Source organism: Oncorhynchus clarkii, chromosome 17 (genome assembly GCF_045791955.1).
Source record: "Oncorhynchus clarkii lewisi isolate Uvic-CL-2024 chromosome 17, UVic_Ocla_1.0, whole genome shotgun sequence".
NCBI classification, from domain to species: Eukaryota; Metazoa; Chordata; class Actinopteri; order Salmoniformes; family Salmonidae; genus Oncorhynchus; species Oncorhynchus clarkii.
This window is the reverse complement of record NC_092163.1, coordinates 72,176,285-72,194,004: the sequence shown is the minus strand read 5'-3', so window position 1 is coordinate 72,194,004 and position 17,720 is coordinate 72,176,285. Positions and strand designations below refer to the sequence as shown.

General features: G+C 42.0%; 1 protein-coding gene across 1 annotated transcript in view; it reads right to left on the bottom strand.

Annotated features, from left to right (window-relative positions):
* LOC139371381 (neuron navigator 1-like) overlaps positions 1-17,720 on the bottom strand; it is a 119,422-nt gene that overhangs the window by 40,114 nt on the left and 61,588 nt on the right. Inside the window, exon 6 of the mRNA XM_071111747.1 lies at positions 9,636-9,777. Coding sequence (XP_070967848.1) covers positions 9,636-9,777 — 142 coding nt within the window. The remainder of the gene's footprint in view (positions 1-9,635; positions 9,778-17,720) is intronic.

Here is a 17,720-nt window from a genome sequence, read left to right as displayed (position 1 = left end):
GTTCCCAAGAAAGCTAAGGTAACTGAGCTAAATGACTATCGCCCCGTAGCATTCACTTCCGCCATCATGCAGTGCTTTGAGAAACTAGTCAAGGATCAGATCACCTCCACCCTACCTGACACCCTAGACCCACTCCAATTTGCTTTCTGCCCCAATAGGTCCACAGACGACGCAATCACAATCAAACTGCACACTGTCCTAACCCATCTGGACAAGAGGAATGCCTATGTAAGAATGCTGTTCATCGATTACAGCTCAGCATTTAACACCATAGTACCCTCCAAATTCGTCATTAAGCTCGAGACCCTGGGTCTCGACCCCGCCCTGTGCAACTGGGTCCTGGACTTTCTGAAGGACCGCCCCCAGGTGGAGAGGGTAGGTAACAACATCTCCACCCCGCTAATCCTCAACACTGGGGCCCCACAAGGGTGCGTTCTCAGCCCTCTCCTGTACTCCCTGTGACCGCATGACCGCATGCCCATGCACGCCTCCAACTCAATCATCAAGTTTGCAGACGACACTACAGTGGTAGGCTTGATTACCAACAATGATGAAACGACCTACAGGGAGGAGGTGAGGGCCCTCGGACTGTAGTGTCAGGAAAATAACCTCACACTCAACAAAACAACTTCAGGAAACAACACCTCCCTATCCACATCCACGGGACAGTAGTAGAGAAGGTGTAAAGTTTTAAGTTCCTCGGCGTACACATCATAGACAAACTGAAATTGTCCACCCACACAGACAGCATGGTGAAGAAGGAGCAACCTCAGGAGGCTGAAGAAATGTGGCTTGTCACCGAAAACACACTTTTACAGATGCACAATTGAGAGCATCCTGTTGGCTGTATCACCGCCTGGTACGGCAACTGCTCCGCCAACAACCATAAGGCTCTCCAGAGGGTAGGTCTGCACAACACATTACCGGGGGCAAACTACCTGCTCTCCAGGACACCTACACCACCCGATGTCACAGGAAGGTCAAAAAGATCATCAAGGACAACAACCACCTGAGCCACCCCACTGTCATCCAGAAGACGAGGTCAGTACAGGTGCATCAAAGCGGGGACCGAGAGACTTGAAAAAAGCTTCTCAAGCTTCTCAAGGCCTGTTAAACAGCCATCCAGTGGCAGCTGCCAACATACTGCAGCTGCCCCGCTGACTCAAATCTACAACCACTTTAATAATTAAACATTGGATGTTATAAATGTCACTAGTCACTTTCTTTTTTTTAACCCCTTTTTTCCTCCCCAATTTCACGGTATCCAATTGTTTTTGTAGCTACTATCCTGTCTCATCGCTACAACTCCCGTACAGGCTCGGGAGAGACGAAGAGACGAAGTCATGCATCCTCCGATACACAACCCAACCAACTGCTTCTTAACACAGCGCGCATCCAACCCGGAAGCCAGCCGCACCAATGTGTCAGAGGAAACACATTGCACCTGGCAACCTTGGTTAGCGCGCACTGCGCCCGACCCACCACAGGAGTCGCTGGTGTGCAATGAGACAAGGATATCCCTACCGGCCAAGCCCTCCCTAACCCGGGCGACGCTAGGCCAATTGTGCGTCGCCCCACGGACCTCCCGGTTGCGGCCGGTTACGACAGAGCCTGGGCGTGAACCCAGTCTCTGGTGATACAGCTGGCACTGCAATACAGCGCCCTTAACTTCTTGACCATACTTGAGACGCAGACGTCTCAAGTATGCCCCTGGAAATGCAAATGCGCTACGCTAAATGCTAAATGTACTCGTTACAACTCAATCTTTGATCAAAATTCACAAGCAGGGTATTGAATTAAAGCTACACTCGTTGTGAACCTAGCCAGCAAGTCAGATTTTTAAAATGCTTTTCGGCGAAAGCATGAGAAGCTATTATCTGATAGCATGCACCCCCAAAATGCCAGCACGACACGTAAACAACAGATTTTGCGGTAGCCGGCGCTACCCAAAACGCAGAAATAAAATATAAAACATTCATTACCTTTGACGAGCTTCTTTCTTGGCACTCCTATATGCCCCATAAACATCACTATTGGGTCTTTTTTTAGTTTAAATCGGTCCATATATACCCAAAATAGCTTTGTATGGAAGCTGTGTCATTCAGAAAAAAACATCGTTTTTAAACGCTGCGTAATTTTTTTAAATTAAAAAAGTCGACGATAAACTTTCACAAAACACTTCGAAATCCTTTTGTAATCCAACTTTAGGTATTAGTAAACGTTGATAATCTATCAAAATGATTACAGGGCGATGTATTTTCAATAGGTCTTCGCTTGCAAATCAATGGCTGCTAATGTCTTCATCAACTACATCCGGGTGAAGACTGGGAAAATGGATGCCAGATAGATGGATTTTCCAACAATTAATTCAATTGAAAATGACGACAATGGCGACATCGTGTGGAATTTGTATGAATTGCAGGCAGGTCGATATTAAATTCTGTTCTCTTTTAACAACTCGTGGAAGTGACTTATGGAAATTATTTTTAGCTTTCAGAGAGCAGTTTTTCTTGCGTTTTTCAATGAAACACACGATCTGTTATAGTCACAGCCGTGATTTAACCAGTTTTATAAACTTCAGAGTGTTTTCTATCCACACATACTAATCATATGCATATACTATATTCCTGGCATGAGTAGCAGGACGCTGAAAAGTTGCGCGATTTTTAACAGAATTTTCGAAAAAGGAGGGGGTAGAAGTAAGAGGTTTAACCACTGCGCTACCCGGGAGGCCCTCACTAGTCACTTTTAACAATGGAACTTTATAATGTTTACATACCCTACATTACTCATCTCATATGTATATACTGTACTCTGTATCATCTACTGCATCTTGCCTATGCCGCACGGCCATCACTCATCCATATATTTATATGTACATATTCTTATTCATTCCTTTACAATTGTGTGTATAAGGTAGTTGTGAAATTGTTAGATTACTTGTTAGATATTACTGCACAGTCGGAACTAGAAGCACAAGCATTTAGCTACACTCGCATTAACATCTGCTAACCATATGTATGTGACCAAGTAGCTACAACATTATACCAAGCGATAAGGTGGAAATACTGTACTTGGCTATTATGCCGAAATATGACCAATTGATTGTAGGTACTATGTTGCTGCTTTGAGAGCACCATACCGTATCTAATGGGTTATCCTGTTGTGAATTGGGGGGCTGCGAGGATAAAAAATTGGGCACAGTAGACCTTGGCAGCACACCTACTTAATGTGATATAGTCACAGATGGCTCAGTCAGCTATACTAATCCCCATGATTCATCACTCTCTTCTCTCTGGGATGAGGACAAGGACAGCAGGAAGAAGCAGTGTTGCCACAGTAACACCAGGAGTGACAAGATGCCTGCAAAGCATTTTTCACCTGTGGACAAAGACCTATGCTACGCATGCCTCTCCCCAATGTCAATGTGCCTTGTTCATTGCTGTTTTGGTTAGTGATTATTGTCTTATTTCACAGTGGAGCCTCAAGCCCTGCTCAATATGCCTGAGCTAACCTTCTTGTCCCACCTCCCACACATGCGGTGACCTCACCTGGTTTAATTGATGTCTCTAGAGACAAAACCTTTCTCATCGTCAATCAATGCCAGGGTTTACCTCCACTGTATTCACATCCTACCATACCTTTGTCTGTGCATTATGCCTTGAATCTATTCTACCCAGAAACCTGCTCCTTTTACTCTCTGTTCCGAACGACCTGGATGACCAGTTTTTATAGCCTTTAGCCGTACCCTTATCCGACTCCCCCTCTTCTCCTCTGGTGATGTAGAGGTTAAGGCAGGCCCTGCAGTGCCTAGCTCCACTCCCATTCCCCAGGCGCTCTCATTTGTTGACATTTGTAACAGTAAAAGCCTTGGTTTCATGCATGTTAACATTAGAAGTCTACTCCCTAAGTTTGTGCTCTAGCAGTCAATAAAACACTCTGCCAACCCAGATGTCCTAGCCGTGTCTGAATCCTGGCTTAGGAAGGCCACCAAAAACCCTGACATTTCCATCCCTAACTATAACATTTTCCGACGAGATAGAACTGCCAAAGGGTGCGGAGTTGCAATCTACTGCAGAGATAGCCTACAGAGTTAAGTCTTACTATCCAGGTCTGTGCCCAAACAATTTTAGGTTCTACTTTTAAAAACCCACCTTTCCAGAAACAAGTCTCTCACCATTGCCCCTTGCTATAGACCACATTCTGACCCCAGCTGTGCCATGTACACCATATGTGAATTGATTGCCCCCCATCTATCTTCAGAGCTTGTGCTGTTAGGTGACCTAAACTGGGACATGCTTAACACCCCGGCCATCCTACAATCTAAGCTTAATGCCCTCAATCTCACACAAATGATCAATGAACCTACCAGGTACAACCCCAAATCCGTAAACACAGGCACCCTCATAGATATCATCCTAACTAACCGGCCCTCCAAATACACCTCTGCTGTCTTCAACCAGGATCTCAGCGATCACTGCCTCATTGCTTGTGTCCGTAATGAGTCTGCGGTCAAATGACCACCCCTAATCACTGTCAAATGCTCCCTAAAACACTTCAGTGAGCAGGCCTTTCTAATCGACCTGGCCCGGTTATCCTGGAAGGATAATGACCTCATTCCGTCAGTAGAAGATGCCTGGTTATTCTTTAAAAGTGTATTGCACACAATCTTAAATAAGCATGCACGTTTCCATTTTTTTTTATCCAGGAACAGATATAGCCCTTGGTTCACTCCAGCCTTGACTGCCATTCAACTGTTCTGCCTTCGGCTATGGAACCCTGACCTCTTCACCGGACGTGCTACCTGTCCCAGACCTGCTGTTTTCAACTCTCTAGAGACAGCAGGAGCGGTAGAGATACTCTTAATGATCGGCTATGAAAATCCAACTGACATTTACTCCTGAGGTGCTGACTTGCTGCACCCTCGACAACTACTGTGATTATTATTATTTGACCATGCTGGTCATTTATGAACATAATCTCCACCCGGCACAGCCAGAAGAGGACTGGCCACCCCTCATAGCCTGGTTCTTCTCTAGGTTTCTTCATAGGTTTTGGCCTTTCTTGTGAGTTTTGCTAGCCACCATGCTTCTACACCTGCATTGCTTGCTGTTTGTGGTTTTAGGACTGGGTTTCTATACAGCACTTTGAGATATCAGCTGATGTAAGAAGGGCTATATAAATACATTTGATTTGATTTGATTGACCAGCACAAAAACATCCTGTGGCGTACTGCATTAGCATCGAATAGCCCCCGCGATATGCAACCAATAGGAACCAATATACACAGGCAGTTAGGAATGCGAAGGCTAGCTTTTTCAAACAGAAATTTGCATCCTGCAGCACAAACTCCAAAAGGTTCTGGGAGAATAAAGAATTCCATGGAGAATAAAAGCACCTCCTCCCAGCTACCCACTACACTGAGGCTAGGATACACTGTCACCACCGATAAATCCAAGATAATTGGTTTCCAAGATAATTGCAATCTGGTTTCCAAGCTGGTCATGGGTGCACCTCAGCCACGCTCAAGGTCCTGAACAATATCATAACCTCCATCAATAAGAGACAATACAGTGCAGTTGTATTCATAGACCTGGCCAAGGCTTTCGACTCTGTCAATCACCATATTCTTATCGGCAGACTAAACAGCCTTCGTTTCTCGAATGACTGCCTCACCTGGTTCATCAACTACTTCTCAGACAGAGTTCAGTGTGTCAAATCGGAGGGCCTGTTGTTCAGACCTCTGGCTGTCTCTATGGGGGTGCCACAGGGTTCAATTCTCGGGCTGACTCTTTTCTCTGTATACTTCAATGATGTCGCTCTTGCTGCTGGGGATTCTCTGATCCACCTCTACGCAGACGATACCATTCTGTATACTTCTGGCCCTTTGTTGGACACTGTGTTTAATTAACCTCCAGACAAGCTTCAATGCCATGTAACTCTCCTTCCGTGGCCTCAAACTAGAGGTCGACCGATTATGATTTTTCAACACCGATAACGATACCGATTATTGGAGTACCAAAAAATGCCGATACCCATTAATCGGCCAATTGTTTTATTTATTTATTTGTAATAATTACAATTACAACAATACTGAATGAACACTTATTTTAACATAATATAATACATCAATAAACATCCATTTAGCCTCAAATAAATAATGAAACATGTTCAATTTGGTTTAAATAATGCAAAAACAAAATGTTGGAGAAGTAAAAGTGCAATATGTGCCATGTAGAAAAGCTAATGTTTGAGTTCCTTGCTCAGAACATGAGAACATATGAAAGTTGGTGGTTCCTGTAAACATGAGACTTATATTCCAAGGTAAGAGATTTTAGGTTGTAGTTAAGATAGTATTTGTAGGACTTTTTCTCTCTATACCATTTGTATTTCATATACAGTACCTTTGACGATTGGATGTTCTTATAGGCACTTTAGTATTGTAACAGTATTGCTTCCGTCCCTCTCCTCACCCCTATCTGGGCTCGAACCTGGAACACATCGACAACAGCCACACTCGAACCAGCGTTACCCATCGATCCCCAAAAGCCGCGGCCCTTGCAGAGCAAGGGGAATAACTACTCCAAGTCTCAGAGCGAGTGACATTTGAAATGCTATTAGCGCACACCCCGCTAACTAGCTAGCCATTTCACATCGGTTACACCAGCCATTAGGCTGATAGGCTTGAAGTCATAAACAGCGCTGTGCTTGCGAAGAGCTGCTGGCAAAATGCACGAAAGTGCTGTTTGAATGAATACTTACGAGCCTGCTGCTGCCTACCATCGCTGAGTCAGACTGCTCTATCAAATAACAAATCATAGACTTAATTATAACATAATAACACAAAGAAATACAAGACTTTGGTCATTAATATGGTCGAATCCGGAAACTATCATTTCAAAAACAAAATGTTTATTATTTCAGTGAAATACGGAACAGTTCTGTATTTTATCTAACGGGTGGCACCCCTAAGTCTAAATATTCTTGTTACATTGCACAACCTTCAATGTTATGTCATAATTAAGTAACATTCTGGCAAATTAGTACGCAATGAGCCAGGCTGCCCAAACTGTTGCATTTACCCTGACTCTGCGTGCAATGAACGCAACAGAAGTGACACAATTTCACCTGGTTAATATTGCCTGCTAACCTGGATTTCATTTATCTAAACATGCAGGTTTAAAAATATATATATACTTCTGTGTGTTGATTTTAAGAAAGGCATTTGTGTGTTCATGGTTAGTTACAGTCATGCAACGATTGTGCTTTTTTCGCAAATGCGCTTTTGTTAAATCATCCCCCAGCGTTGCATCGATTATATGCAACGCAGGACACGCTAGATAAACAGGTAATATCATCAACCATGTGTAGACTAGTGATTATGATTGATTGTTTTTTTATAAGATAAGTTTAATGCAAGCTAGCAACTTACCTTGGCTTCTACTGTATTCACGTAACAGGCAGGCTCCTCGTGGAGTGCAATGAGAGGCAGGTGGTTATTGCGTTGGACTAGTTAACCGTAAGGTTGCAAGATTGAATCCCAGAGCTGACAAGGTAAAAATCTGTCGTTCTGCCACTGAACAAGGCAGTTAACCCACCGTTCCTAGGCCGTTATTGAAAATAAGAGTGTGTTCTTAACTGACTTGCCTGGTTAAATAAAGGTGTAAAAACAATAATAATAAAGAAAATGGCGCAAATCGGCGTCCAAAGATATCGATTTTGATTGTAATGAAAACTTGAAATCGGCCCTAATTAATCGCCCATTCCGATTAATCGGTCGACCTCTACCTCTTCTCTTAAATGGAAGTAAAACTAAATGCATGCTGTCCCCCCTTCCAGCATCACTACTCTGGACGTTTCTGACTTATGGACGGGTCTGAATATGTGGACATCTACAAATACCTAGATGTCTGGTTAGACTGTAAACTCTCCTTCCAGATTCACATTAAGCATCTCCAATCCAAAATTAAATCTAGAATCGGCTTCATATTTCACAACAAAGCATCCTTCACTCATGCTGCCAAACATACCCTCGTAAAACTACCTACCGATCCTGACTTCGGCAATGTCATTTACAAAATAGCCTCCAACACTCTACTCGAATTGGATGCAGTCTATCACAGTGCCATCTGTCTTGTCACCAAAGCGCCATATACTACACACCACTGCGACTTGTATGCTCTCGTTGGCTGGCCCTCGCTTCATTTTCATCACAGATCACTGCACCTGTACATAGCCCATCTGTAAATAGCCCATCCAACTACCTCATCCCCATACTGTTTTTTTCCCTCCTTTGCACCCCAGTATCTCTACTCGCACATTCATTTTCTGCACATCTATCACTCCAGTGTTTAATTGCTAAATTGTAATTATTTCGGCACTATGTTCTATTTATTGCCTTACCTCCCTTGCACACACTGTATATAGACAATTTTTTCCCTTTTGTGTTATTGACTGTATGTTTGTTTATTCCATGTGTAACTCTGTGTTGTTGTATGTGTCGAATTGCTACGCATTTATCTTGGCCAGGTCGTAGTTTTCAATGAGAACTTGTTCTCAACTAGCCTACCTGGTTAAATAAAGGTGAAATAAAATACACATTTAAAATAAAGAGAACCTCTGTACTTAACACGCCACACTGATACAGAAGAACATCTGAATTCTCAAAACATAATTGATTTCTGAAAGTTGACGTGATCATTTGTGTTGTAAGGATAAGCGAAGGGGTCACTAAAGGGCTATCAGAAGAGCCGTATGAAGCGATATCAGTGACGGTTTTTCCACCTGAGAGATCACCTACTAAAAGTGTCACCTTTCAACCAAATTGACTTTCAATCCAATGTAGATGTCCACAGACTAAGTTGGATGAATGATTTTGCAGTGTTAAATGAAATGTAAAATATCACATTGATTTCCAGTGACTGGATAATGGGGAAAACAAGTGCTGCACAATGACATCATCATCTTTATCCATGTCTGATTGATGACGTCATCATCTTCATCCATGTCTTATTGATTGACATTGTGGTGTTGGCCGTGTGAACTGTTTCTTTGGGACCCAAATGACAGATTTGACACGCTTCTGCAGAGGGTGAATCATACACACAGGCAGGCAGGGAGACAGGCAGGCAGGGGGACAAAAAGACAGGCAACGGGTGCAATGTAAATCATGAAATACCAACCAGAACTATGAGGACAAAGAACTTAGGTAATTGTAATCTTATATAAATAACTTAGCAGAGTCATACACTGCCCTCACAAGGTAGACTGCTCTCATCTGTTCCCAGTTACAGCAGTGAGACAGTGTGTGTGTGCATGTGCATACAGTAGTTTGTCAAACAAAGCAGGTAGACAGGGAAATAGATTCACTGTCAGTCATGAAATACTGACCTAAACTTATAGAGGAAAAATGGTGTTCTTCCATAACTCACACTGATAAAGATGTTCCTTTTATCTGCTGGAATATGCTTTCAGGTCCTGTCAAATACCAGGTATACTGCTCTGCCATCACAGGGTATCTGCTTACAGCTTCTCCAGTAAGATCCGTGTGTGTGCAGGCAGTGGCCTATATAGTCTACAGAGATACAAAAGAAACATCGCTAAGGCTGTTGTGGTTGAATATGCCCTTCACTCACCATGACAGAGGAATTGCGTCTGGATCCGAGGGGTGTGGTGGGTAGAGAGTTGAGGGAGGAGCTGGCGTTGAACTCCTCGGAGCTGAGGTTGTCTACAGAGCCATCACTGAGCCCACTGCTGATGGAGCTGCTCTCTTCCCAGCTGAGAATAGAAGGGGTCAAAGGTTATAATAAAGCATGGTACTGTTTAGAAGGGAATATATAGTTACTGTGTATTAACAGTTATAAAGATATCTAACAGTAAAGGAAAGAGGGATACCTAGCCAGTTGTAAAACTGAAAGCATTCAACTGAAATGTGTCTTCCACATTTAACCCAATCCCTCGTAGTTAAAGAGGAGGTTATTAAAGGATAAGAAAAAGGTAGGTCTAAATTGGCAACAGCTTTGACTGTCCATCTGTCCTCCTGAAGGGATACCATGGTAACGGCCAGCTACAAGCTGTTCGATCAGAGAAGGGATGCCTAGGTTACACCACACAGCTGCTTTGATTCTAACACAACTAGGAACTCTTTATCCTCTCAGTGACAAACTGCAGCTCCATGAGTGGCACTTTGACTGAAGTTTCCTCAGCACGGTACGTGTATGTTAAATCAAGTTGACTGGGCGAGGCCAAGGGCGGCAGTGGGTTGACAAGTAGCTCAGGGATGGCGTGCTCCAAGGAGCGATAGAACAGGGGAGTTAGAGAAGAAGTGGAAATCCCAGTGACAGCTGCCTGTGGGTCTGGGCTGTCATCCCGCCACCCGCCTGCCTGACCTGGCCTGGCCTGTCCTGGGACAGATGATGCTGGAGAGGCCCATACGTGAGAGGAGGGAGGGAGGGAGGAGGACACACAGATGAGCAGTTACAGTGTGGTACTGTAACCCAAAAATCTGTTGCTCGCTCACAAGACAGCAACTAATACTTGGACCAAATGGATCCCTGAATAAATCTGAATATGAATGAATTTGAATTTCACACTGAAAATACAGGTCATTGAATGTAACTGAATATGAGAAGGGGTGGAGGATGTAGTCGAAACGATTATTGTCATGTAAGGCTCAGAACAGGACAAAACAGACTTTTTAAATGGAGACCCAGGTTCTAAAGCGAGCTTTGTATGCCTTTATTGTTTCAATAGAAACATCTCAAGAGTGCTGTAATGTTAAGTACCTCTTAGATGTATGTAACTGTTATGTTCTCTCACAAACGTGTCAGATAGCAAAAGGTAGATACTGTAATAAGACTCTTAGAAACTCGAGTCATTCCTGACTTCTGTTCTCTGTCTGTGCTTTCCTGCCCCGGCTGAGTTGAAATGGCTCTTTGTGGGTTCCTACTCTGCAATTAGCAGGGTGATGGAACATGGAATTGCATATGTAGAATACACTGGTAGAAAAAAACGGCCTGTAGAAAGTCTGAAGCAGAGGAGGCAATTGGACTTAATCACATGGCTACGGAGAAATGAGTCCCCCCAAAAAAGGGCATTGGGTAAAACTTAGAATCTACCAGTCACTGGAACACTTCAGTATATAATTTTGCGTACTGAAGGGAACTACTACCATAAATGTACAGGACAAAATGCATATGTTGGTGTCGGTCACAAAATTTTATAAAGTCCCTTAAATTAATCTTGCATTTCTCAGAAGCACCAATCACCTTAAGTGGATACATGAATCTAAAAATAAGTTTATAAACTAAGGGTTTTATTTCCTTCCCATCCCTCATCAGGTAGACATATAAAACAGACACACAGAACTGTTGGCCAACACAGAGACAGGGTGTTGAGTAATGTTTTAATTGGCGGTTGTGGAGCTAAGAGTTCTAAGCCTGATCTGAGTTGCTGCACTGCAGTGCTCTCCGTAGGTGGTTGTCATACACAACCATCTCATTAAAGATTGAATTAAGATCTTGATTAAAGATCTCATTGCCCACAGAAACGAGTGGCAATGATGAGTTAATATCCTTTCCAAACCTCTAAATATCCTTTTAATATCCTTTCAAAAATAGTAGGAATATTGCATACGTCTGATCTGTTAGCTTTATGTCTAGCTGGCTTGCAGAAAATAGATATTGAAGATGGCAAGATTGGGGGTTTATATATTGAATGCTAAACAGAGTTTTGTGATTTGCAATGGTTGAAATGTACTTCTTGGTCTATAAACTTTGTACAGAGGACTGAGGTGAGCCGCATTTGTCGCCACTCTAAGCAGCAATGCTATAAACAGCAGTCTTGGAACAACCACAGACCAGCAAGGATTCATCACGGGACTAGGCTGAACAGCATGGATCACAGTAATACTACAACTTGGCCTAAATGTGTGATGAGTTGATGTCCAAGGAAAGGTTCCATCTTCTACATTGTGATTTGAAAATATTATCCTCATACACACTGGTTAAACCAGCATGTTTGTTACTTGATAAAGATCACATTTTGAGGGAGAGCCTGTTCTTTAAGGCAAGTCATTCAGTGTTCTGGCATTATTGAACTGATTAACAGAGATCCACAGGTACTCACCCCAGACTTTTATATTTGAAAAGTCACACCTTATGCAGTAGTTTATGGCCAGTGGTTTGTTACAAAGGAATGACCCTGGCGTGTCCAGTATCTCCCCAAGGGGGTGGCAAATCCAGGAGAGACCGGGAGGGTCTGCAACTCTGTATAGCCTGTAGTCTGTTGATATTGCAACATGTGTCTACTTTGGAGCTTACATTACAGAGTTAAAACTCAGACAAGGATGGGTGGGAGGAACATAACCACTTACTGTACATACTTCATATATTGGGGTGGAAATGAGCTTTTTGTTGTTCGTGGCACTGCTCCAAGCTTACCGGCTGATTCATGCGTTAGTGCTAGTATTTGAATTTCTGTTGTTGAGAAAATGTTTTGGTTTGAAAGATTGAGGGAGGGGTCGTGTGGTGGGTGAAGGAGGGAGGGATGGGGGGGGGGGGGGGGACAATATGATCTACATTCTCCCCTCCTCCCTAGCGGGGCACAAACTGGGACCAGCTGTGTGCAAGAAGAGGACTCTTCTTGGTTACCAAAAGCTTGTCATTGTGTAATGCACTAGATGTTCATGACTAGACTACTAGATGATCTGACTACTAAAACATAACTTTCTGCATACTGTAGGGATACTAAACCTAACAATGATTTCACTTGATTCAATCAATCATAATACATTGAAAACATCAACAATCATGCAGAGAAATGTGTGACATTTTGCGCTATAATGATTTATGTCAACCATATTCATATAGCTGTGACTACATAAACAAACCACTAGCATTCTCATACAGAGAAAGAGCAACACTACCATAAGACTTTGATGTCATTCCTGCAAAGCTAATAAGTGGTCCATTTGGATAAGCACCCAGGCATCACACCTAATAAAACAACACAGAACTTCCTCCACACACATACAGTACACAGGGATACATTGAACAGGTTTAAAGCCACTGTCGCTGCACCACACTATTGGAGAGTCCCACTGTTGATGTGTGTGGTAACATGTGGATCGCCTGAACCGATAGATATCACGAGACAGTAAAAGGTGCGTAAACCATTAATGGTCAAGTCCTTGAAACAACCAGACCTGTGTCATATAATCCCAAATACTTTAGCTGCACTTGATTTAGATTGTCCAATATATAGAAACAATAGGAAAGCTCCAAAAGTGCAAACTCCAAGCTAAATCAAGTGCACCTCCAATATTTTCAATTTACAGGGCCTTATGAAAGTATTCACACTCCTTGCCTTTTCAAGATTTTGTTGTGTTATTTCAAGAATTTTAAATGGATAATATTTAGATTTTTTGTCAGTGGCCTACACACAATACCTCATAATATCAAAGTGGAAATATGTTTATTAATTATTAATAAAAATTAATAAAAAATGATTAAATAAGTTAATAAGTATTCAACCTCTTTGTTATGCCAAGACTAAATGAGTTCAGGAAAAATGTGCTTAACAAGTCACGTAATAAGTTGCATCTACTCATTCTGTGTGGAATGATAGTGTTTAACATGATTTTTTAATGAGTACCTAAGATCTGTACCCCACACATACAACTATCTAAAAGGTCCCTCAGTCGAGCAGTGAATTTCAAACAAAGATTTAACCACAACATTTTCCAATGCCTTGAAAAGGACACCTACTGGTAGATGGGTGAAGCAGACATTGAATATCCCTTAAAGCATGGTGAAGTTATTCATTACACTTAGGATGGTGTATCAATACACCCATTCACGACAAAGATACAGGCCTCCTTCTTAACTCAGTTGCCAGAGAGGAAGGAAACCACTCAGGGATTTCCCCATAAAGCCAATGGTGACTTTAAACAGTTAGAGTATAATGGCTGTGATAGGAGAAAACTGAAGACGGAGCAACAACATTGTAGTTACTCCACAATACTAACCTAATTGACAGAGTGAAAGAAGGAAGCCTGAACAGAATATAACTATTCAAAAACTTGCTTCCTGTTTGCAATAAGACACTAAAGTAATACCTCAAATAATGTGGCAAAGCAATTCACTTTTTGTTCTGAATAAAAAGGTCTGGGGAGTTTTTCAGGATAAAAAAAATACATGTAATGGAGCTAAGCACCTAAAACCTGGATTAGTCTGCTTCCACCAGACACTGGGAGACAAATGCACCATTCAGTAAGGCCAAATTCACCTAAAACATGAGGCCAAATCTTCACTGGAGTTGCTGCTTACCATAAAGACAGTAAATGTTCCTGACAGGCAGAGTTACAGTTTGGACTTAAATCTGCTTGAAAATGTATGGCAAGACCTGAAAATTGTTGTCTAGCAATGATCAACAACCAATTTGACAGATCTTGAAGCATTTCTAAAAGAACAGTGTGCAAATATTGTACAATCCAGCTCCTAGAGACTTACCCAGAAAGAGTCACTGTTGTAATCACTGCCAAAGGTGATTCTAAAATGTATTGACTCCCCCTGAGTCAATACATTTTAGAATCACATTTGGCAGTGATTACAACAGTAATCACTGCCAATAATACTTCTCTAATCAAAATACATCAGTGCTTCATTTATTTTTGACAAATGTTTGAATTTTTCTTCCACTTTGACAGAGTATTAGAATATTTTGTGTAGATCGTTGACAAAAATGACAATTGAATCCATTTTAATTCCACTTTGTAACACAACAAAATGTGCAAAAAAATAAAGGGGTGTGAACACATGCTGAATGCACTGTATGTATTTGGATTGAAAGAAGGATTGAAAGAAGGACAGCAGACAGTACAGCTAGGCAAAGCACAGTTCATGACTCTTGGGAGCGCATACCTGTGGCTGAACGCTCAATGAATCTTCAATTACCCAGATACTGTAGCTGTGGTACTGTTGCCACAATTCCACCATGGAGGGTGTTCTTTTAACCAATCCCATAATTGCTTGTGAAAAACAAGTGCCAACTCTCCATCTAACAAGACCTCAGTGCTTACTTGCCAAAGTATAGAGCTTGCTTAATAAGAAGAATGTTGACTGTCTGCCTCTGAGTCACTTGCTCTAGATCCATTTCAACAATTGACCCAGCAGGTAGCCTATATACAGATATATCCTTTTTTTTTGTTGAAAATGTCAGTATTTACATAGCCTATAAGCTAGTAATTTTATCAAAACTCTATTACATTAGCAGGTATTTTGTTTAATCAAGATTCAAAATGTCCCTTGGGAAAGCTGCTGTGGATAGATAAAATAAACTGATGAGTGTTTTTATTTTATTTTAAACTGCAACTATGCATTTCAGTTGATTGATTTCAATAACATAACAAAATTCACATAATTTTCAATTAGAAAAAAAAAACATTTTCAATGTCTCTTTTCAATGCTTTTGTTTGTTTTTCAACAGTTGCCAGCCTAATTCCCATCATTTCATCAGGTGAGCAAGCTACAATGGATACATTCTAAAAAAGTTCATTGGTCAACTCTTGAGTCATACACACGCCTTTCAAATTCCATGCATTCACAGTATTGAGAATAATTTACAGAGCTACAGTACATCGTCTGATAGTGTTACACGCTGTTCTGTATTGTTATAATCATAATCGCTTAGTGCCTACCTTGGACCCGAAGTAAAATGTAATGTCCTTTTCGCACCGGGCGCAGTCCGCTGCCGCATAGGCGGCACTTTCCCAATTAGCAGACGTCCGCTCATTTTCCCGCAATTCTGACATAAAAAAGCATTTAGAAGAAAAAAATCACGTAACGTCATGAAGCCTCAAGGAAGGCTCAACGCTCCATTCAAATCTGCATTGCAGCAACCTCCTATTCCCCATAGAGTAAGGACTGCGAACCAGTTGGGAAACACCCCCAAGTAAGAGGCTAAAAAGTGACCCCCCCCCCCTACTCTCCCTCTCCTGATGGCTAACAGCTGTTCACAAAACTGCCACATGTAAAACCCACATCATATCATCAACACCATCATTATAGCTACTTGAATAAACTAATCGTTTGATAACCCTTGAATATTGCCCTCTAGGGTTAACATGGATATGACATAACATGGCATATATATACATCAAATGTACAGATAAATAATTGTACAGAATGAATCTGGAAGTTAGGGGGGTGCCTTGACTTGCTGTAGGCCATATCTGTCAACATTACATACGCTTAAAATATTCAGAGGATATAAATCTAGTCAATATAACCGACTATACGCTCTTTATATTCTTTCTCTGGGCTAAGTTTTGTTCTCTCTGCTCCCCCTCCTGCTAAGCTGGAACACTGGAGCGGTAAGGGACACCGCCTCACTGTCTGTCTGTCTTCCAGGAAGACAGCTTGACTGAGTATCCTCCCTGCTTGACCTTCAGTCAGAGGACCACCAGGGAGGAGAGATGAGAATATATATATATATGTTTTTTAAACATTTATTGAACCTTTCTTTAATAGGCATGAGAACACAGAGAAGCAGCTAATGTTCACTTAGACCACTACACTAATAGGCTACAATAAATACACCCATTGTGTTACTGGAGCTAAATCCTTACTGCTCCACAGCCTATTCCAAGGCTCTACTGTGTTCCTGGAGAGCTAAATCCTTACTGCTCCACAGCCTATTCCAAGGCTCTACTGTGTTCCTGGAGAGCTAAATCCTTACTGCTCCACAGCCTATTCCAAGGCTCTACTGTGTTCCTGGAGAGCTAAATCCTTACTGCTCCACAGCCTATTCCAAGGCTCTACTGTGTTCCTGGAGAGCTAAATCCTTACTGCTCCACAGCCTATTCCAAGGCTCTACGGTGTTCCTGGAGAGCTAACATCCCGGGTCCGGTTCCTGATAGCATTGGAACTTGGAGTTATGAGTGTTTTGAGGATGGATCATTCCTACAACGGCCAAAGATGGGACATGTGTTTCTCAAAACACACAGAAAGAACATTCTGTAACACTTAATTTTAAAGTGTACCATCTGGGTTAACTTAGTTCAGCTGGTAAAAACATGATCAGTAGGTCAACCTCAGTGAGGTTGACTGGGATCGAATAAGAGTGTCATCCCAGATGTGGAAAAATACACTGTTTCAAAGCATAGTACATGTAATTAATTACTAGTTTCAAAGCATCTGGAAGTTCCACTTCATTTTTTATTTATTTTATTGAACCTTTATTTAACTAGGCAAGTCAGTTAAGAACAAATTCTTATTTACAATGACAGCCTACCCCGGGCCAAATCCTAACCCGGATGACACTGGGCCAATTGTGCGCCGCCCTATGGGACTCCCAATCACGGCCGGTTGTAATACAGCCTGGAATCGAACCAGGGTCTGTAGTGACGCCTCTAGCACTGAGATGCAGCTCCTTAAACTACTGCGTCACTCGGGAGCCCAATTGGCATGTCTGCTCTTGGATCAGCTTTCTCCATTCACATCTTACCTTAACACTATAATTATTCCTCAGTACTGACGACAGATCAGCTTCTAGAGATGTATTATCACAATTTCACAATAAGGTACAGAAATTAAGTGAAACTTCCTGAAGCTTTAAATTGAAGGCCAGGTTGAAAGGGTGGGTAATGTATTGTATGAGTACACATTAATAACAAGTAAGTACCCCTCAAGGTACACTTCATTGTAACTAGCTACATCCTG